The sequence below is a fragment of the Salmo salar genome, chromosome 01 (genome assembly GCF_965601325.2).
Source record: "Salmo salar chromosome 01, fSalSal1, whole genome shotgun sequence".
Lineage (NCBI taxonomy): Eukaryota > Metazoa > Chordata > Actinopteri > Salmoniformes > Salmonidae > Salmo > Salmo salar.
In genome coordinates, this window is record NC_138291.1 from 141,859,279 (window position 1) to 141,882,314 (window position 23,036).

General features: G+C 43.4%; 2 protein-coding genes across 3 annotated transcripts in view; one reads left to right on the plus strand and one right to left on the minus strand.

Annotated features, from left to right (window-relative positions):
* The window catches only part of LOC106563476 (poly [ADP-ribose] polymerase tankyrase-1), a 118,403-nt gene extending 113,238 nt beyond the window's left edge, over positions 1-5,165 (plus strand). For both annotated transcript variants that reach the window (XM_014129102.3, XM_014129132.3), the window contains 7 exons: positions 474-594; positions 1,215-1,312; positions 1,566-1,640; positions 1,796-1,901; positions 2,031-2,217; positions 2,611-2,767; positions 2,906-5,165. In XM_014129102.3, the coding sequence (XP_013984577.2) occupies positions 474-594; positions 1,215-1,312; positions 1,566-1,640; positions 1,796-1,901; positions 2,031-2,217; positions 2,611-2,767; positions 2,906-2,992 (831 nt within the window). In that variant the 3' untranslated portion in view covers positions 2,993-5,165. The remainder of the gene's footprint in view (positions 1-473; positions 595-1,214; positions 1,313-1,565; positions 1,641-1,795; positions 1,902-2,030; positions 2,218-2,610; positions 2,768-2,905) is intronic.
* A 9,944-nt stretch (positions 5,166-15,109) lies between these two features.
* On the minus strand, positions 15,110-21,644 carry LOC106563492 (dual specificity protein phosphatase 4). Its single transcript, XM_014129145.3, has 4 exons — positions 21,151-21,644; positions 20,181-20,314; positions 19,350-19,569; positions 15,110-17,498 (listed from the first exon to the last, which is right to left on the minus strand). The coding sequence occupies exons 1-4, from the start codon at positions 21,536-21,538 to the stop codon at positions 17,116-17,118; spliced, it is 1,125 nt and encodes a 374-aa protein (XP_013984620.1). The 5' UTR covers positions 21,539-21,644; the 3' UTR covers positions 15,110-17,115.
* Between the last annotated feature and the right edge of the window lie 1,392 nt (positions 21,645-23,036).

Below are 23,036 nucleotides of genomic sequence, written 5' to 3' on the forward strand. Positions count from 1 at the left end.
CATTTGAGTAGTGAGTTACCCATTTAAACACCTCTCTTCTCCTCAACCACTGGCTAAGTTTATCCCCTCAGTGGCTGGAGAGATTTTACACAACTCCCTGCACTGGCCGGATGAGTGAGGGTTTACACAGACTGAGAGCGAGAGAGATGGCTCTAAACCGTATCTTGTCATATCTTGGTAGAAATGGGTCATTGTAGGCTGCAGGGCTAGAAATGGTGGCCTGCAAGTACATTTAACCAGAGAACTAAGATAAATCTAAGATTTTTTTGGAATTTGTTGATATTCTTCATTCCAAATGTCACATTATTTGTAGCGGTCTGTGACTTGCTATTCTCTGCACTGTCACTGTCTCTTGGTTCTAATGATATTATGATTGGATGCATTTTTTTGGAGAGCCACTCCGATTTGCTGTGTTTAGGATGCTCTGTCTCTGCTCATGTTTTTGATTGGCTGATTGTTCTGTTTCCGTGCAGATTACGCTGGATGTCCTGGCCGATATGGGCCACGAGGAGCTGAAGGAGATTGGGATCAACGCCTACGGTCACCGCCACAAACTCATCAAAGGCATGGAGAGACTCCTGGGAGGACAGCAAGGTCAGAGAGCCAGATCTCAGCCAAGATACTGCCAGCCGGATCGTTTTCCATTCATCTCTTATTGATTTAATATTTAACAACTCTCTTATACAGTATATAGTGGCTTAATTAAAGGCTTAATCGCGAGAGTTTAAGGTTTTTTAGCTGGACTGTTTAACGTCTTTTGAAGTAATACGACACATGCACACTGCTGCTAACCCATACCCTATTTCTCTCAGTACAGCCTGCTACTCAGAGGACACCACCTTCAGCTCTGTGTTATTGTGGTTTCTCGTGGAGTTCGACAAATGTATTGAAGTGTCACTCCACTATGACGCAGTAATACAAAAGACAGATTTTTACAAATATTTTGAAACCACATCGTGGACCACTCAAATTGAGTTGTGAGACACTGAATACAAACATAGTCAAACATGGGCCAGGCGTCGTCTATACTACACTACTACACTACATCTTCTATGTATGCATAAAACAAGTACAGTGGACAAAAGGACAATTAGGCAATTTATAAAGAAACGTCTTCATTGGAGGATAAGGTAGCGGGCATTTACATTGTTGCCTGATACAATTTCACATGATTAATTATTGTCATATGCCGTGTTGTTGTCCCTCTGCTCCAGGTGCTAACCCGTACCTGACGTTCCACTGTGCCAGTCAGGGCACGGTGCTCATAGACCTGGCCACCGACGATAAGGAGTTCCAGTCTGTTGAGGAGGAGGTATGTGCTATACTATAGCTCTCCTCTACCATGTAAACACTGCAGACATAGCTCTGATTTGGTCCAGGGGCTACTTGCTCAGTCGGCAGCGCAACGACGTAGATCATTTCCTCAATCAAGTGGACAATCGAAAACAGGCCTTCGTTCAATTAGATTCGATCAGTGTTAGAAGTGGACAAGGTAGACTTAGGAGGAGTAAGGACATCGGACCAAAAGCTCTGTCATGACAGCTCTGTCTTTACCGTCCTCACAGTTGCAAAGTACGATCCGAGAGCACCAGGACGGGGGCAACGCAGGTGGGGTCTTCAGCAGGTACAACATCCTAAAGGTGAGTCGTAGGCGTCTGGAGAGGAGACGACCTCCCCAAAGCCCTATTCCTCCTCACTAAAACACCTCTCTAATAACACTGGTAATAAGACTGGAAGATTTGAGCACGTGGGCAGTTCTGTTGAGTCTGACTGTGTGCGCTCTGTCCGTCTGTAGATCCAGAAGGTGGTGAATAAGAAGTTGAGGGAGAGGTACTCGCACAGACAGAAAGAGATCGCTGACGAAAACCACAACCACCACAACGAGCGCATGCTCTTCCACGGTAGTTTTTCATTTACCCAGTACCTCTACCATTTACCTATCATTTCTGTTGAAGAGAGACAATTCTCTTACAACTTTTGTTTCTGAATGAGGGTTGTCCCCCCCCCCCCCCCACCCCTTCCTCTGCCAGGCTCTCCATTCATCAACGCCATCATCCATAAGGGTTTTGACGAGCGGCATGCCTACATCGGGGGCATGTTCGGCGCAGGCATCTATTTCGCAGAGAACTCCTCCAAGAGTAACCAGTACGTGTACGGGATAGGAGGGGGCACGGGCTGCCCCACTCACAAAGACCGCTCCTGCTATGTCTGCCACAGGTTAGACTCAATCCAGACGTTCCTTAATGATGTGTGATGTCTAGCCTCTACTGCAAGCAGAGGCTGTGTGTATGCTGCTGTTTTCTAATCCATCTGGTGTTGCAGCCAGTGGTATGTGCTGTTCTGATTTGTGTGTGTGTGTGTGTGTGTGTGTGTGTGTGTGTGTGTGTGTGTGTGTGTGTGTGTGTGTGTGTGTGTGTGTGTGTGTGTGTGTGTGTGTGTGTGTGTGTGTGTGTGTGTGTGTGTGTGTGTGTGTGTGTGTGTGTGTGTGTGTGTGTTATGAATGATCTGAAGTTGTGTGTAATGTTCTGGCGTCTGTTAAGTTGTTTATTACAGGCAGGTATGTGTTTTGTTCTAATGTGTGTGTGTGTGTTGGGTTGTTGTGTGTTGCAGGCAGTTGTTGTTCTGCAGGGTGACCCTGGGTAAGTCCTTCCTCCAGTTCAGTGCCATGAAAATGGCCCACGCCCCCCCTGGACACCACTCTGTGATTGGCCGGCCCAGCGTCAATGGACTGGCCTACGCAGAGTACGTAATCTACAGAGGAGAACAGGTCGGTCTAACACGCACACACACCTTTCACAAGAGCCACGGTTCCACAGTGCAAAAAAGCACATACTGTAGATGTGTTGAGAGTGTATGGTTGGTGTTTATAATGACAATGACTGTCCTCTCCCACTGTATTCCTCAGGCGTACCCAGAGTACCTAATCACGTATCAGATCCTGAAGCCAGAGAGCACACCCTCATCCACAGCCGGAGAAGAACAGAAGTCCTAGTCCAGACGGAACCAGACCAACTCACACCCACCTTTACTGGGAAAGAACCAACCACAGAGACTCTTACCAGAAACACTTCACACATTCTGGGCTGAGCCGGGACAAACCCCAGGCCCTTAACTCAACTCTACACCAATGGAAAGATTTCTTTCCTCCACTTGTTTTTTGTTGTTCCATTTCACTATAAATGACCACTTTCTCACAACCACCACCCATTTATTCTTTCCTCATCCTACTTCAGTGTTTACATGAAAATGTTGCCTTCCCGGGGAATCGTCTCTCGAGTCATGTTGTCGCCCCCTAGTGCCCATCTCCAGGTCTCTCGCTCATGGTTGCCCTTTGTGATTGTTTTCACTGGTTAAGGCCAAATAGAGAGAACCAAGTGGATAAGGGTTAGGTCAGACATTGCGACTCAAAGCTCATTGGTTAGTAGTTAAGGTTAGAGATGGGGACTCGCAGCTCATTGATAAGCAGTTAGGGTCTGAGATGAGGACCCATGCCAGTCTGCCTTTACCTGAGTGTTAGCAGCCCTAATGAAGCCTGGCAGAGGCTCCTCTACCTATCCCTCAGACAGGGGCAGAGATTAGGGTGGGTGTAGTAGTGCATATACTAGCCTCGCTCCAAGCCCTGTGTCTTCAACAAGCCTGGCAAGGGAAGCTGCAGTATACAGACCCCGGACACAGATCATGTGTTACTATAAAGACAACCAATGACCTCACCCTTTCCTTTCCAGCACACTAATCATTTAAGCAAAACAACTCAAAAGCATTAGACCTCATTTATGATATTAGCTCTGTATTATTTAGTGATATTTTCATGTTGGTTTTACGTTATTGTTTTGACTTTGTTTTTGGAGATGTGTACACTATAATGGGACCATGTCAAAACGGGGACCTGCCGGTTTTTGACCCCTTTCTGATTTAAAAAAAAGTTGAGATGATATATAATATCCCTCTCTGGGACTATTAAGGGTTTTCTCTCCATTCCCGGATTTGATGGAACATCCTCTAAAAGGTTTCAGATTGGGAACAAAAAGCAGGTGGGATTGAGACTCGAATGGAGTTATGTGAGAAAGTACAGCGAGCTATCACACCTGTATTACTCTTATAATTACTATTATTTGTATTATTATAACATTACTTTGCACAAGAAAACACTGAACATCGGACTTTTCATGACCATTGCCCATCCAGTCAAGCTCATCTTTTAATGGATTTGCACTTTTTAACGGGAATGATTTTTAAGTTATTTGAAAATTGATTGAAAATAACGACGAAAAAAAGATGTACAGTGTGTAGCAGACGATGCCTTTGTAAAGCTCACCATGTTGTTAACGGATGAAGAGTGGGCTGTATTAGTACTGTAAATTAAGTGGGGGTTTTTGTGGATCTTTTATGCTTTGGGTTTTTTCTGGGATAAAATAGATTTTTTTAGTTGAGTGAGTTGCTCAATTGTACCCTCTTAAGATTGTACCTGTATGAACTGTTTGCAGCTGTGTTTTCATCTTTTCTTAGTCACTATTTGCCATATTCATCCCTCTGCTCTTTGTCCTCTTTCTGAGGCGTAAACAATAACTTTTCTTACTTCCTGCTGGATTTGTCTACCGTCCTCTGGGAAATAGCAATTGGAAGCAACAGAAGTAGTAGTGGCTGATTTGAATTGAAAGACAGTGTCTCGGTCTCCTCTCACTAGCTGGCCTCTATCTGCATCTTGCTGCTGTGGTACTGTGCTTTCCCTATTGTTTCCACTGCTAGGATCACTAGTCCTCCATAACTGCCTGTGCTTTGACCGGAATGTTAACGCATCTGTTACTACAACCTGGAGTGGTTCCCAAATGGCATCCTGTGTCCCTAATGGCATCCTAAACCCAATATAGTACACTACTTTTGACCAGTGCCTTTTTGGTCAAAGGTTATGCACTATATAGGGAATAGGGTGCCATTTGGGATGGAACCATGGTCTCAATCTCCACTCCGCGTTCCTTCAGACCAACAGCACCTGGAGAGAGCCTCGCTGCCTATACCTACTTCCTACTACAGGTATCTTATTTCATCACTGGTTAATTTTGTTTTCCTGGTGCTGAAAGATCCTGCAATGACCCACTCACAGCTGATCTGCAGACTAATGTAACACTCCTCAGTGTTGTAAAGTCTTAATAAAGTACATAACTTCACATCCGACCAATGCCTATTCACTGAAGATTGTTTGGTCTTAATGTTAGACTTTGAATGGCTTTTGTTGAAGTTAAATGCACAGCATATAACTGTCCTGCTTAAGGAGCAGGGCCTTGTATTGGCTACACTACATACTGTACAGGACATTCATGGAAATGTCTAGAGGAAAAATTCATTAGACACTGAAACGGTATTGTCCATGCTATGCATTCCTGTAGAGGGTAAAATTCACAAGACACTAAATCCGTATTGTCCATGCTATGCATTCCTGTAGAGGGTAAAATTCACAAGACACTAAATCCGTATTGTCCATGCTATGCATTCCTGTAGAGGGTAAAATTCACAAGACACTAAATCCGTATTGTCCATGCTATGCATTCCTGGAGAGGGTAAAATTCACTAGACACTGAAACAGTATTGTCCATGCTTTGCATTCCTGTAGAGGGTAATTGATTTCCTGCAAAGTGGGGGAGATGAATAGGTGTGAGGACAGAGTTGACCATTACCTCAGCGATCCCATGCAGGAAAAGACGGATGTTTAATCAATCCTCTCATTCAGAAGGCCCATTAGAAATCAGTTGGTCAAGCCAAGCAATCTATCCTCCTGTTTGTCACACAGAGCTAAATTGTTTTCTCTGCTGGATGACGTGGATGGACCTAGAGCTTGTATGATGATGTGTTTATTATGCATAGTGTATAGGCCTATACATATATGGAGGGGATATGCTCACAGGCCACCCCCAGGTGGTGAATGTAGGAAACAACACCTCCACTTCACTGATCCTCAACACTGGGGCCCCACAAGGGTGCGTGCTCAGCCCCCTCCTGTACTCCCTGTTCAGCCATGACTGCGTGTCCAAGCACGCCTCCAACTCAATCATCAAGTTTGCAGACGACACAACAGTAGTAGGCTTGATTACCAACAATGACGAGACAGCCGACAGGGAGGAGGTGAGGGCCCTGGTGGAGTGGTGCCAGGAAAATAACCTCTCCCTCAACATCAACAAAACAAAGGAGATGATCGTGGACTCCAGGAAACAGCAGAGGGAGCACCCACCTATCCACATCGACGAGACCGCAGTGGAGAAGGTTGAAAGCTTCCAAGTTCCTCGCGTACACATCACTGACAAACTGAAATGGTCCACCCACACAGACAGTGTGGTGAAGCAGGTGCAACAGGAGGCACCTTCTTCACCACACTTCACAAACACAGATTTGTGTGTTTTGGGTATGTTGTGAAATTGTTAGATATTACTGCGCTGTCGGAGCTAGAAACACAAGCATTTCGCTAAACACGTATGTGACCATTAAAATTTGATTTGATTTTGAGCTCCAGGTTCGTCGCCCATCATGTCATCATTATAGCCAACAAACTCCTACAATGTGATTTAGAGGCGAAGCTAGAAGTGAAGAAACCCCACTAGATCACCTTTACTCCACACACAGAGACGCATACAAAGCTCGCCCTCCATTTGGCAAATCTGACCATAACTCTATTCTTCTGATTCCTGCTTAGAAGCCAAAACTCAAACAGGAAGTACCAATGACGCTCTCAATATGGAAGTGGTTAGATGAAGCGGATGCTAAGCTAAAGGACTGTTTCGCTAGCACAGACTGGAATATGTTATGGGATTCAAATGATGACATTGAGGAGTTTACCACATCAGTCACCAGCTTCATTAACAAGTGCATCAACGTCGTCTCCACAGTGACCGTACGGTCATATCCCAACTAGAAGCCATACATTACAGGCAACATCTGCACTGAGCTAAAGGCTGGAGCTGTCGCATTCAAGGAGCGGGGCATTAATCCGGCCACTTATAAGAAATCCTGCTATGCCCTCTGATGAACCATCAAATGGGCAGAGCACCAATACAGGACTAAGATTGAATCCTACTATACTGGCTCCGACGCTCGTCGGTTGTGGCAGGGCTTGCAACCTATCATGGAATACAAAAGGAAACCCATCCATGAGCTGTCCAGTGACGCAAGCCAACCTTTTAAATACTATATGCTCTCTTTGAGGCTAGCAACACTAAACCATGCTTGAGAGCACCAGCTGTTCCGGATGACTGTGTGATCATGCTCTCCATGGCCGATGTGAGTAAGACCTGTAAACAGGTTAACATGCACAAGGCCGCAGAGCCAGATTGATTACCAGGACGCGTACTCAGAGCATGTACTGACCAGCTGGCATGTCTTCACTGACATTTTCAACCTCTACCTGACCTTGTCAGTAATAGCTACATGTTTTCAAGCAGACCACCGCAGTCCCTGTGCCCAAGAACGCCAAGGTAACCTGTCTAAATTGCACTGTAGCACTCACATGAAATGCTATGAAAGGCTGGTCATGGCTCACATCAACAACATCATCCCAGACAACCTGGACCCACTCCAATTCGCATTCCGCCACAACAGATCCACAGCTGACACAATCTCTAATGCACTCCACACTGCCCTTTCCCACCAGGAAATAGGAACACCTACGTTAGAATGCTGTTTATTGACTACAGCTCAGCATTCAACACCATAGTGCCCTCAAAGCTCATCAATAAGCTAAGGACCCTGGGATTAAGTACCTCCCTCTGCAACTGGATCCTGGGCTTCCCCAGCTGACCCAAGGTGGTGAGGGTAGGCAACAACACATCTGCCACGCTGACCCTCAACACGGGGGCCCCCCAGGGGTGCGTGCTTATCCCCTCCTGTACTCCCTGTTCACCCCACGAGCACTGCTCCGTGATCCGTGATCCGACCGCTCAACTCCGCTCACATACTCTGGTGGCCGCGCACGACTCCAACATCATCATTACATTTGCAGATGACATGGTGGTAATGCCTGATCACTGACGACGATGAGATGGCCTACAAGGAGGAGGTCAGAGACCTGGCAGTGTGGTGCCAAGACAACAACCTCTCCCTCAACATCAGCAAGACAAAGGAGCTGATTGTGGATTACAGGAAATGGAGGGCCGAGCACGCCCCCATTCACATCAACAGGGCTGTAGTGAAGCAGGTCGAGACCTTCAAGTTTCTTTCAGTCCACATCACTGAGGAATTATCATGGTCCACACACACCAACACATTCTTGAAGAGGGCACGACAACGCCTCTTCCCCCTCAGGAGGCTGAAAAGATTTGGCATGGGCCCTCAGATCCTCAAAAAGTTATACAGCTGCATCATTGAGAGCATCTTGACTGGCTGCATCACAGCTTGGTTTGGCAACTACTTGGAATCCGACCGCAAGGTGCTACTGAGGGTAGTGCGTACGGCACAGAAATCACTGGGGCCGAGTTCCCTGCCATCCATAACTTCTATACCAGGCGGTGTCAGAATTGTCAGATACTTGCCACCCAAGTCATACTGTTCTCTCTGCTACCACACGCAAATGGTACCAATGCACCAAGTCCGGAAGCAAGAGGACCCTGAACAGCTTCTAACCCCAAGCCATAAGACTGCTAAATAGTTAGTTAAATATACTGAACAAAAATGTAAACGCAACCATTTCAAAGATTACACTGAGTTACAGTTTATGTAAAGAAATCAGTCAATTGAAATAAATAAAATAAGACCTAACCTATGGATTTCAGCTGATTGGGCAGGGGTGGTGGGGATGTTCTACTAAACTAACATATGGAATTGTTTTTAGATGGTCATACCATGGATATTTTAGCTATTTGATTTGGAATTCTAAGACCCCTTTAGGTATGAAAAAAATATTGAATTTGGCCTACTACTGTAGCCCATAGAAATGCATTGAATAACACATTAATAAATGGCAAAAATGACAGTCAAAAAATAAATCATAAGGAATAAGGTTTTAAGGTCCTATATCTAGGAGATATAAGAATGCTCAGGAAATGCATACAGTATATACAGCTCCCAAGTGGCGCAGCAGTCTAAGGCACTACATCTCAGTGCTAGAGGCGTCTCTACAGACCCTAGTTCGATTCCAGGCTGTATCACAACCGGCTGTGATTGGGAGTCCCATAAGACAGCGCACAATTGGCCCAGCGTCGTCCGGGTTGGGGTTTGGCCGGGGTAGGCCGTCAATGTAAATAAGAATTATTAACTGACCTGTTTAGTTAAATACAAATAGATAAATGTATATATATTTTTTACACATTTTTTGTTGGCACGAAACTCCATAATTCCATTCATTTGTATGGGTTACCTTCAGACGAGTCCCGTGACACTTGTGGGCGTCGTAGTGCAAAAAGTGGGGTCATATTAGTTTGTAGCCCAAACGGTTTGGAAACTACAGACAGAAGTTAGCACATCAGCGTTACCGACGTGGGGGTTGTAGAGCAAAACAGAGAACACCATCTTATTCTTGAGAGACTTATCTTTCATAGAGTGTAGGCAAAACCGTTCATATGCTACAGACATTTTCGTGAAAAGACTGATTTTTGGGAAGTCTCATGGTCTGACAAACACTGCCGTAGCTATGCCACCTTCCACCGCAGATGATTAAGTAATCCTTCTAACCCCCCCCCCCCCCAAAAAAAAAAGATATAGATGTACTATTGTAAAGTGGTTGTTCCACTGGATATCATAAGGTGAATACACCAATTTGTAAGTCGCTCTGGATAAGAGCGTCTGCTAAATGACGTAAATGTAAGATGCTGAAGGCCGACATAAGGGGATGCGGTTGATTGACACACAGGCCATGTAAAAAAAACAACATATCTCTAGTTTAAACAGACCGAAGTTGATGGGGATTTTTTTTATTATGCTACTTAGATTGACGCACTGGTAAATCTAAGTATTTTATCCAATAAATTACCCGGACTATCTGCATTGACCCTTTTTGTATTGACTCTTCAAAGACTCCAGCCACCCAAGTCATAGACTTCTCTCTGCTACTGCATGGCAATCGGTACCGATCAGTGCGTGGGTAAAATCACTGGGGAAGCCAGAACAAAAGCCATATTACAACCTATGTGATGTGATAATTGCGTTGTTTGCTCTATAACCTGTTAATTCATATGCTTTGCGACTGTGATATATAGGCCTAAAGGCTGAGACAATAAGACACAGTGGCAGAATAAATTCAACCACACCTTTGTTTTATCACAAAACCTTGGTCTGGTGAAGTACACAAAGCATACTGCATGTAACAAACAGTTACAGTGCATTTGGAAATTATTCAGACCCCTTCCCTTTTTCCAAATTTTGTTACAATACAGCCTTATTCTAAAAATGCCTTATTCTAAATGTCCTCATCAATCTACACACAATACCCACAATGACAAAGCAAAAACTGGTTTTTAGAAATGTTTGCAAATGTATTAAAAATAAAAAACAGATACCTTATTTACGTAAGTATTCAGACCCTTTGCTATGAGACTCGAAATTGAGCTCACGTGTATCCTGTTTCCATTGATCATCCTTCAGATGTTTCTACAACTTGATTGGTGTCCACCTGTGTAAAATTCAATTGATTGGACAAGGTTTTGGAAAGGCACACACCTGTCTACATAAAGTCCCACAGTTGACAGTGCATGTCAGAGCAAAAACCAAGCCATGAGGTTGAAGGAATTGTCTGTAGAACTCTGAGACAGGATTGTGTCGAGGCACAGATCTGGGGAAGGGTACAAAACATTGATGCAGCATTGAAGGTCCCCAAGAACACAGTGTCCTCCATAATTTTTAAATGGAAGAAGTTTGGAACCATCAAGACTCTTCATAGAGCTGGTTGCCAAACTGAGCAATTGGGGAAAAAGGGCCTTGGTCAGGGAGGTGACCAAGAACCCGATGGTCACTCTGACAGAGCTCCAGAGTTCCTCTGTTGAGATGGGAGAACCTTCCAGAAGGACAACCATCTCTGCAGCACTCCACCAATCAGGCCTTTATGGTAGAGTGGCCAGACGGAAGCCACTCCTCAGTAAAAGGCACATGACAGCCCTCTTGGAATTAAGGACTCTCAGACCTAAAGGACTCTCAGACCATGAGAAACAAGATTCTCTGTTCTGATGAAACCAAGATTGAACTTTTTGGTTGAAAGTTCCTCATGTACACATCACTGACAAACTGAAATGGTCCACCCACACAGACAGTGTGGTGAAGAAGGCGCAACAGGAGGCACCTAAAACCCTCACAAACTTTTACAGATGCACAATTGAGGTCATCCTGTCGGGTTGTATCACCACCTGGTATAGCAACTACACCACCCGCAAACGCAGGGCTCTCCAGAGGGTGGTGCGGTCTGCCTAACGCTTCACCGTGGGCAAACTACCTGCCCTCCAGGATACCTACAGCACCCAATGTCACAGGAAGGCCAAAAAGACAAGGACAACAACCACCCGAGCCACTGCCTGTTCACCCCGCTACCATCCAGAAGGCGAGGTCAGTACAAGTGCATCAAAGCTGGGATCGAGAGACTGAAAAACAGCTTCTATTTCAAGGTCATCAGACTGTTAAACAGCCATCACTAACACAGAGAGGCTGCTGCCTACATACAGACTCGAATCATTGGCCACTTTAATAAATTGATTACTAGTCACTTTAAATAATGCCACTTTAATAATGTTTACATATCTTACATGACTCATCTCATATTTACATTTACATTTACATTTAAGTCATTTAGCAGACGCTCTTATCCAGAGCGACTTACAAAATGGTGCATTCACCTTATGATATCCAGTGGAACAACCACTTTACAATAGTGCATCTAAATCTTTTAAGGGGGGGGGTTAGAAGGATTACTTTATCCTATCCTAGGTATTCCTTAAAGAGGTGGGGTTTCAGGTGTCTCCGGAAGGTGGTGATTGACTCCGCTGTCCTGGCGTCGTGAGGGAGCTTGTTCCACCATTGGGGTGCCAGAGCAGCGAACAGTTTTGACTGGGCTGAGCGGGAACTGTGCTTCCTCAGAGGTAGGGGGGCCAGCAGGCCAGTGGTGGATGAACGCAGTGCCCTTATGCCCTTAATGTATATACTATATTTTATACCATATATTGCATCTTGCCTATGCCGCTTGGTCAACGCTCATCCATGTATTTATATGTACATATTCATATTCTTTGATTACGTAATGATAATATTTTTCTAAAGTTTGTGTACTTGGTTACCATGGTTATAAATAGTGACCGTGGAGCACATGGATGTCTTGGAGGGAGATTCAAATGTTGATGCCGGGAAAGGATAGAAAAAGAAAGGTAAATATGATTTGAGAAGATAATATTGAACGTCATTACCAAATAGGCTCTAATTTCATGAAATGATGTTAGATTTGTGAAGTTATGTTTTAATCATGTGTATTTAGGATACGTTGTATGGTAGCTGTTCAACTGGAGTTAGCATGCTAGAATCGCTGCTATTTATGACCAAATATCGTAAAAATGCAAAGCTGTCATCGAGTCAAAGGGTGGCTACTTTGAAGAATCTAAAATATAAAATATGTTTTGGTTTGTTTAACACTTTTTTGGTTACTAGATGATTCCATATGTGTTATTTCATAGTTTTGATGTCTTCACTATTATTCTACAATGTAGAAAATAGTCCAAATAAAGATAAACCCTTGAATGAGTAGGTGTCCAAACTTTTGACTGGTACTGTATATGATCATGGTTAAGTTGAAATTGAACACTTATTTTCTAAATAAGACCATTACGTTTTGTATGTTAGGATAATTGAGTGATTTTGATGTCTATTTAATGTGACTTACTATGGTTATTACTGACATTAATTATTGATTGATTTTTTTCTATAAGATGCTCCCTAAATCAACCAAGGAAAGGACAAGGACATACTATATATAAACAAAATCAAACATGCTCCTATAAGATACCAGGAGTATCTTAAGAAACAAAAAAGAAAGATATGTCAAGAGAAAATAAAGCAGTGAACCCGAAATCCATCTCACAACTCTCCCAGTGAGAAAAAAGCAAAAAGTGGAGGTGATGGAAAATTAACCAAAGAAACAGAAGATCAACTATCCAGAAAAGAGTGGTTATGAAGTCATACCTGGCAAGGAACACACCACCACACTCACCGGAAGTCTTACAGCTACAGAATGATGACCTACCTGCCCCTCAAATGACTCCACATCTGTGTGATTGTTTAGGTGGACAGACCGGGATAATTCAACAAACAGACGCAGACAAAGCACAACCTTCCACTTTCCACCTGCACAGCATCTCATCCATCTTCTAGCGCAATACAGCCCATTGCAGACATACAAGAGAGACTGATTGGAAGGTGATGTGTTGTGAAATATGATGAAGACCGTTACCCTGGTATTATACAAGATGTTGACCCAGAGAGCAGCGCTCTAGTCAAGACCATGAGTCATGTGGGAGCCAACTGATTATTTGGACCAATGAAAGAGGACATTGTATGGTACCAACCAGAGAAGGGGCTTGGGCTTGTCCCTGAGGCTCATCCAGCGACAAAATCACATATGATGCTCGATGGCGCAGTCTGGGAGAAAAATTGCTCTCTCGTTAAGCAATAGAGTGCGTTAAGGGCAAAACCTAATCTTGAGTGAGCCCACACCAGTCTCACGAGTCTGAATCAATAGACTGCAGCCAGTGAACAATCATTTGTTTAATGTCAACCGATGTTTCCTACCTTGTACTTGTATTTCTGCCTAATGCATTGAATCCCAAAAATTGTTCTAAAATATGCTTTAAGTTCATGAGGCATGTGACCTTTGTTATTTGAGGTTTTGAATGGTGTGTTCTATGTCTTCAATCAAGATGAACATGTACAACTGTGACATTAAACTGTTTAATGGTATTTTTCATCAGTTTTATATGAAATATACTTTCCACCACAGTCTGTCATTACCACAATCCTAGGTCATTACCACAATCCTAGGTCATTACCACAATCCTAGGTCATTACCACAACCCTAGGTCATTACCACAATCCTAGGTCATTACCACAATCCTAGGTCATTACCACAACCCTAGGTCATTACCACAATCCTAGGTCATTACCACAACCCTAGGTCATTACCATCACAGTACATCTTTTTGAGGAAAAGGTGTATTAAATTTCAATCGATATGGATGATTTTCCCCATATGTGAACCTTATATGCTTGTTCTTAAGATAATTCCTAACATAATGTAAAATAGTAAGATATTGATGTGGTAAATACATGTTTCTGAGTATCACCAAGGCATATATGGGCATTTAAACATGACAATGAGGAATACATATAATTAAGAAAACTTCCAAATAGTCTGCCACTATTAAATCTTGTTTCCAGACAGAGTGAAGATATTCTGATAAACATTTAACATGCCCTTATTTGCAAAATCAACCATGTACATAATCTACCTCAATTACCTCGTACCCCTGCACATCGACTCGGTACTAGTACCCATGTATATAGCCAAGTTATCGTTACTCATTGTGTATTTATTCCTCGTGTCATTATTTTTTCTCTCTCGCTGCAAGTAAGCATTTCACTGTTTACACCTGTTGTTTACGAAGCATGTGACAAATAAAATGTCATTTGATTTCTATGGAGAGGTTTAAGAGGATGCGAAGAATTAAGATCACCCACTAGGGGGCGTTATAACCCTACACTAATGTTGGGAAACGCAACACAGCTCTATTCTGGTCACAGCACTGAAGTTTATGTAGATTTTTAGACAGGACCAACTCCGGTTATGAACAGACCATCACTATTCATCAAGTTTTGCGGCAAAGATTGCTGCATAGTCTAAGGCTGGCTACATCTAAACACCAGCCTTTTCCTTGTGAGGTGATTTAGATGGTAAGTAGGCCTTTGATTATTTTGAGACATTACCTGTTCTTGCAATTATGGTGATTAAAACTGCCAAAAATGTTTCAATTCAAGGTTGTATTTGAATATGAGCCATCTGCCTGTTTATGACCTAGGTGTTTGTGTAATAAAGTGTTCATGAATGTAAAAAAAGACCACCGCTATGTAGCCATGTGTGATGTTTCATGCAAATAAGACACAGAGATTATTTTTTTAAGAACAATGTTGTATTTAACAATGGAATTTTAGAAATAAATAAAGCATATACAATTGAACAAAAAAAGTACAAAAAATGTCAAATTGATTAATGATACTGCCATAAGGAGACAACAGCATTTCACTTGACACAGGTAGAAAGTATTGCATTATTCAATGATTGTGGACCAGAGAACACCTCTCATCTTCATATCATTTACATACTCTTGCTCAAGAAGAAAACAACATAATGAGTGTATGAAAAGTAATCAGTTACCACCTGGTATAACAATAATGTGCAAACCAATTAAATAATACAGTATTGCATCACTTAAAAGTGCTCTATAAAAGGTGCTAACATTCTTCAAAAAAGAGGGGAATTAAATCCTGTTTCCCCAGAAGCCTTTGCTCCTGGCTCTGATCGTCACCTAGGCCAATGCTTCCAGGCAATATTTTGTCTCAAACGCTCAGAGAACTGTCTGTTTAACATGAAAAGGAAAACAATGAACCATTTCTCAGGAGTCAGTCTAGTGGCAGCACACACAAGCAGTTTTCTACCTTTTCTTTTCCCAGTGATGTCTGATATCCCAGTGTCTGTTTCTTAGGGGTGTTTGTGCGTAGCTGGGAAATCATCCCAATTAGATAGTAGACTTGTTCTACTAGACATTGGTGGAGTAACAGTGACAAGACAAAAAAAACAAGTCCGCTTCAGGTTCATAGGTCAGTTCCCAATTAAGTCTACGTCTTTCAACAAGCATTAGACCAATCAACATCTATTGTCTGGACAGAAATAGTACCTATGTAACAGACAATAACATGCCCCCATACAAGGATGAAAAACAACACATTCTTATCTTGAGAATTCTATAAATAATTATTGTTAAGGCAAAAAAACACTTTTCAAATATCCGGTCTGTATCGATGAGTGAATACACATATGAAGCTAAAAAACATGATCAGAAATACACAACACAATGTAGTGCTTTGGTGGCAACTGGGAAGAGAGAGAAACGGATTATTGCTCTACTTGGGGGAGAGGAACGGATGGGATTACATTGTCTGTATTGCAGTGTTGACTTGAAACGTTGTTGTTTAGAGATTTCCCAGTTTATCTGCCTCAGTCTGTTTGAAAAGGAAAGACGCTGGGGCACTTGAGCACATCCAAAAGCGCCAGAAAAAACATCCTATACCTTTTCTGAACAAGGCACTGACCAACAAACAGAAAAAACAAACTTTCTCCTCAAAAGCCTATCTGTCCACCGACCGAGCCTATTACATGGAAGACCAGGGGTTGCCCGGGCTATGTAGCAGGGGCTCAGACGTTCATTTGGCACCGTCTCAGAAAGTTAGTCTCTTTATCTCAACGGCCTCTCCACCTCCGCATGGGGGACGCTTTTATTCTCTCATTCATCAGCAGTCCTGCTCCAGGAGAGGAGGGGGCGCATGGGAGATAGGATGGGGATGTCAAGGACAGGAAGCCGGACAGGACGCTAGTAGAGCACCTGTCACAACTGAAGAGCCTCCTGCTCTCCATCAGGAAGCGACTAAATGACTGAGCTCTCTTTCTCTCTCTTTCCCCCTCCTCCCCTCTTTGCTCTTTCCTTTTCTCTGCATCTCTGCTCATGGCCATTCACCCCTCTCAGCAGGACTGGAGAGGCTTTGGAAAACTCCACAGGAAATGAAAGAGATGGACTGCAACTTAGAAGTCTGCCGCCCCGTCCTTCACACTAAACCACAGGAACTGCATATCTTCTTGAGCCTGTTTTCAGAAAAAGCTTATTTAATGTTTACCAAATAGTGATGAATGTGTGTGTGTGTGTGTCATATTATATACAGTTTTTTGAGTCAGGCAGCAGCATAGGCACCCTCAGTTTTTCATTGTCAATGGACCTTTCAGCTTATACCAGTTAGGAGAAGAGAAACTCTCTCTCTCTGCCCTGGATTGAGAGAGAAATGGGGCTGACAGGAGCCCCCTGGGTCAGTTCAGTGTCGATGTCTGTCTGTGGGGGCAGGGCATCAGCAGCTGGGCGAGGTTGTGATTGGACTGTGCAGGTAGGCCAGGCTGCTGGGCTGGCCATGTGCTACCACGGAGACGGGGAAGCTGAATATGAAGGGTGAGGTGGGGGTGGAGGAAGACTTGGGGCCCAGGCTGGCTGCCGAGGGGCTGGCGGCCTCCACCGCACATGACGTGGCCAGCACCTGGGACTCAAACTGCAGCAGCTGACCCATGAAGCTGAAATTAGGGGAGATGATACTGCGGCGCTGCTTGACGAACTCAAAGGCTTCGTCCAGGCGAACACGCTTCTTCTTCATCAGGTATGCCAGGCAGATGGTGGCAGAGCGAGAGATGCCCGCCTGGCAGTGCACCAGAACACGCCCGTTAGAGTCTTTCACCGAGTCTGAAGAGAGACAAAGAGATAAGGGGTTCAGAACTGACCCCAGGATATTGATATGTACAGGATAGGTGATACATAGTGCTCAGGATGATCTGTCGCCATGGTCCATAAGCTTTGATGATAGACACCCCCCAACAAAAGCATACACCAGCCTCTTACACCTCAGTGTCTCATAAGCAATATATTACTCTGTAGCCCTATAAAACACAAACAGCAACACTATGCACCCAAGAGAAAAGACATGCAAATGGACAGGTAACGGTCAAAATAAAGGAAACACTTGAGTAAATGAGGTATACAAAGTATATTGAAAGCAGGTGCTTCCAAACAGGTGTGGTTCCTGAGTTAATGAAGCAATTAAAACATCCCATCATGCTTAGGGTCAGGTATATAAATGCCCAATTGCCCATTATTTTGGCTACCATGGCTAGAAGAACAGATATCGGTGACTTTGAAAGAGGGGTCTCAAAGGAAAAAGGCTATTTTAGGCTTAGGGGTCAGGTTTGCAATTAGGGTTAGGGGTTTAGGGTGTGCGCGCGTGCGTGTCAGTCTCCAGATCTCAACCCAAGTGAACACTTATGGGAGATTCTGGAGCGGCGCCTGATACAGCGTTTTCCATCGCCATCAAAAAAACACCAAATTATGGAAATTCTTGTGGAAGAATGGTGTCGCATCCCTCCAATAGAGTTTCAGACACTTGTAGAATATATGCCAAGGCGCATTGAAGCTGCTCTGGTGGCTCGTGGTGGCCCATCGCCCTACTAAGACACTCTGTTTGTGTTTCCTTTATTTTATATACAGTTTCCAGTATATCCCGCATCCAAGACACCTACAGCAGCCCTTCCCATAAATAAACATTTCTCACCATGAGAAATTGCAACAACAGGGGACATGCCCTCATCACAGGGAGGCCATTTTGAGTAGTAATACACACATATTTACACATAGGTAGAATTTCATAAATACTCATTAAAACATAGAAATGTGGTATCCACTTCTATACAAGTGCCGTCGTGTGTCTCTCGCGTACACACACACACAGGTAACTCCAACTAACGAGGCGGCGCACCCAAGAACAGTGGATGAGTCAGACTCCCTAAGCAGCTAGCTCTGACGCATTCAAGTCCGTACACGCTCCCCCCCCCACACACACACACACACACACACACACACACACACACACACACACACACACACCTCCAAGATGGAACCTCTAGGAGCTACGCCCTCCTATCCTCCCTCATGGTAATCCCTAACCATTGGAGTACTGCAATAACTATAGTTCAGCACTCCTCTCCCTCCGTCGCCCATATCACCAAAGCATTTTGAGCATGGGCAACACACACACACTGAGATTCTGCATGAGCACATTATTTACTCTCTATTTATTCCCAATTATTTATTCTAAAATGCTCTCCCATCAGATAGGCTATTACCTAGCATGAAATGAAAATGTTCTCTCAAATACATCACGCCACGCAGATTTGAAAGATACTGCCAACCATTACTCATACACTAGCATGAATTAGCAAAGGAGCCATCTGTACAACATGCTCCTGAAGAGCCATCAATTAAAGTAACAATCTCGTCCCTGCAAGAAGACGCCCTTCAATCACATGACCAAATTAACATTCTACTGGGCTATGCGGCAGCTGGGTCCTACGGAGACCATCATGGAACCATGTAATTCTCCTTCTGCTCATCATGATGAAGTTGCATTAGACTGTGTCCCAAATGGCACCTTATTCCCTTTATGGTGCACTACTTTGACTCGGGTCAAAAGAAGTGCACTGTGGGGAGCAGGGTGTCATTCGGGACAGGTCCCACGTATTCTCCTAAGAAATTGAAACTTACCGATAAACTCAATGGCTTCTATGAACCAGGAGCTGATGTCCTCTTTATGGTTGTCCTCCACAGGAATGCACTTGTACTGGTAGACCCCCTCGAAGTGGTTGGGACAGTTAGAGGACACATTGAGCAAGGCTGAGATGCCCATGCCGTCCAGCATGTCCTTTTTGGAGGCATGGAAGGCACTGCCAAGGTACAGGAAAGGAAGAATCTCCACTGGACCAGCCTGGTACATAGAGAAGACAAAGTGGGCATTAATACAGAGCCAAGAGAGAATAGAGGCAATTTTACAGTCAGAATGTCTCTTTCAAACATCACAAATTAACACAATTAATAGGACTGGAGGAAGGGACTATTAACAATTTGTAATCATCAATAAATTAAAAGGTTCTGATAAATACAATTTACAGTGTGCACTTTTTATGTGAATGATTTTAATAGAAAGGTAGCAGCAATAGGGTCTGACATGTGGTCATATAAAATCTCGGCCAATCACCAACGGCAATGATTTGAACTCCAGCAGATTATTTATCTCAGGACAGTTTATTGATTTGGGCCCTGTTATGTAATTGCTGATATGGGCCCGCTTCAAACGGCAGAAATGATCGATAAGGGCTATGTAAAACAGATGTGCATAGGGAAGGTAGACCGGGGCAATGTTCGTCACACAGGCCTACCACCCCTTCCAGCAGGGGAAAAAAACGGAAGCACAACTGGTGCTCTTATCGAGCCCGGAAACCAGTGGATGGCCAAAATGTACGAGTCCCCTAGTATTTCACTCAATGCCACATATTCAGTCAAAATCGGCCACCGAGATAAACAGGGACCCTTCTTTACCTGGTCATGGTGCAACGTCTGTGGAGTTCCACAGGAAGAACAGGAGTCCAAACTGGACTGGGTAGAGAACGAAGATAACGTTTTGGTCTTCAAACAGAACTCGGGATACTCCGTGAAAAATGTGTCATAGCCCCCTGTGAAAAGAGATGAACGTTAGACATCAGGATATTCCAATCACAGGCCACACTCAACACAAAATAATAGCACACCGTGTGCGTTAAAAAACGACGGAAGAATTTACAAATTAGGCCTACCTAGCTTAATAGGCCTACAGATCATACATTTGTTCAATAACAACTCAATTAAATATGTCTGAATAATTACATAAAACATTATAGAACACAATCATAATTAGTATTTCAATTTCTTAAAATGTAATTTAGAATTTGGGTAGGCCTATGCCTAACGGTTAAAGCCTTAATTAAAATTGAAAACCTATTAAATACTCGAATAGATTAAATGTTTTTGCATTTCCCCATTAACTTCCAATAATTTATTGAGAAATACTGTTGTGTGATTTTCTGCCAACACTTCACGCTTCAATGCGTGTGCGTCATTTAAATCTCTTTTGGATAATGACATTGCGATAATGAGCAATTTACAATAATAACTATTATCAAATAAAAAATATTACGTGGAAATCTTGATGATGAACCAATTGTTGAGGATCACAAGATACTCACTGCGGCACATCCTCGTGCACCCAGATGTGGCTCTCTACGCATTACATCATTGTTAGAGCCTAATGCCCATTGTGGGTTGAATTGTGCAGCAATACAAAACCGCACTACATGTACCCTACCATTTTAAACTGATTGAGAAAGTATAATAATAACATGGCAATAACACACTTGTCAGATATAATGAGACAGATGTGATATTTAATTGTTGTTATTTATATTTGTAAACAAAGTCAGCATTGGGCATGTTTTAAATTCTGATAACCTTAAGTGTATTGGGATCATTTTACCTTTTAGTAGATATATTTCAGTTCCAAATGTGTCTCTGTATAATGCATTGAGCACCAGAGTGATTGTGCTATCGTCTTTAACCGTGTCTATGTCGGGCGTCCTCTCGTCGTAGAGGATCACAGCGGAGTACAGTCCTGATTTCAGCCGGGCTTTGACCTCTTCATCACCGGATAGAATCTGGTCTAAACTCACCGAGCCCTTTGCTCGCCTTCTCACGATTGTGTTACAGCGGATATTCACTGCACTCCGAATGTGTCCAGCGCTAAACGCCAGGAATGATCTGCAGTCCAGCACCAGACATTTCGCACTGTCGTCCTTCAACAACCTTTTCAAAACGTTGCAATCCATTTCACAAAGTTCATCCATGATAACCATATTTTCCCCCATAATGAAGAAAAAAAAACAGTTTTTCGTGTTGAAGAACACGAAGAGAGTGCTGGATGTGCGTTAATCCTGAGCAGCTCCTGCGCAATGTTGTGCTGTTATTCTTCTGAGAGCATTACTATCACGAGCAGTCACCTCTTTCCGTTTATGAATGGGTGGTGGCGTCACGCTGGAGGTGACGTCACCTGCTAGTACCGTTCATTAGCCATTCTCTCCTTTCTCTTCATTCATGAAAAGTCAACAATCAAAGCCGACAGAAGATGAAATTACCCCTGCCAAACCTCGAAAATGATGTTGACTCTCTTCTGAATGAATGCAAAATGCAGTAGTCTACTTCTTTTCCCACGATAGTCAAAATTATCGTATAGGCTACCATGCCGAGGCTATTTAATCATGTACTATTTTATATTCCTTCATAGGAAGATCAATTGGTCAAATGTTATGAATGTGTTATATGCCTTTGCCATTCTTGATTTAGATTCTAAGTAGTATACCTTTGTGAATAGGGTACCGACCAGTGGCGGCTGGTGGGAGAAGCTATAAGAGGATGTGCTCATTGTAATGGCTGGAATAGAATTCACGGAACGGAGTTTCCACATGTTTGGTACCGTTCCATTGATTCCATTCTAGCCATTACAATGAACCTGTCCTCCTTTAGCCCCTCTCACCAGCCTCCTCTGGTAGAGCTTTCCCTCCCCCAATCCCTTTCTCTCAACTGGGTGCCAGAGGGCCAGGATACCTCTCTTGTTTGCTCACACAGCCGTTACAGGATCCTGCAGGATATGACCAATGATATTTGCCCAAACTTGTTTTTAGCAACAGGATCAGAGCGTTGAAAGCAGGGTATGCAGATTTTCTCAGTTTCACGCAATCAGTAGTTTCACTGTTCTGTTCGGTGGCAGCTGTCTTCTAGAACATTCACACCTCATCAGTAGGCTATCCCTCACTTCCACTGTGAAGGGGGTGGGGGGGGGGGGGGTGGGGGGGCTCTACAGACGGTTATATCAGTGGCTAATACAGGACTAGTAAAGGCCCAGTGCGCTACTTTAGTGAACACAAAAAGTATAATTTTCATTGCATTTTTTGCTTTTTGCTTTTAATTTAAGGTTAGTGTTAGGCGTAGTGTTAGCAGTGTGGTTAAGGTTAGGGTTAGGTTTAGGTTTAAAATCAACATTTAAGAAGATACATTTAGTAAATAGGCAGGGATTATGACTTTGTGGCTGTGGTAACTAGTGATGACGAGGCAAGACCAGGTAACTAGTGATAAGACATTTTTTGTTAACCAAATTCAACATTCTCTCATTGACCCCTATACAAAACTTCTCACTTGGTGAGCGAAAAAATTAAAAACGCCCCCTGCTGGAGAAGACAGAGTTTGGCCCCAGTTATCCCTCCTGCTTCGCCTCTTCCTCTCTGATGAGCCTCAGTAATGGAGTGTTGTGCCAGAAACCCTATTGAGTGTTTTTTGTTTCCTTCTCCTATAATTGCAGCATGGTTGCTC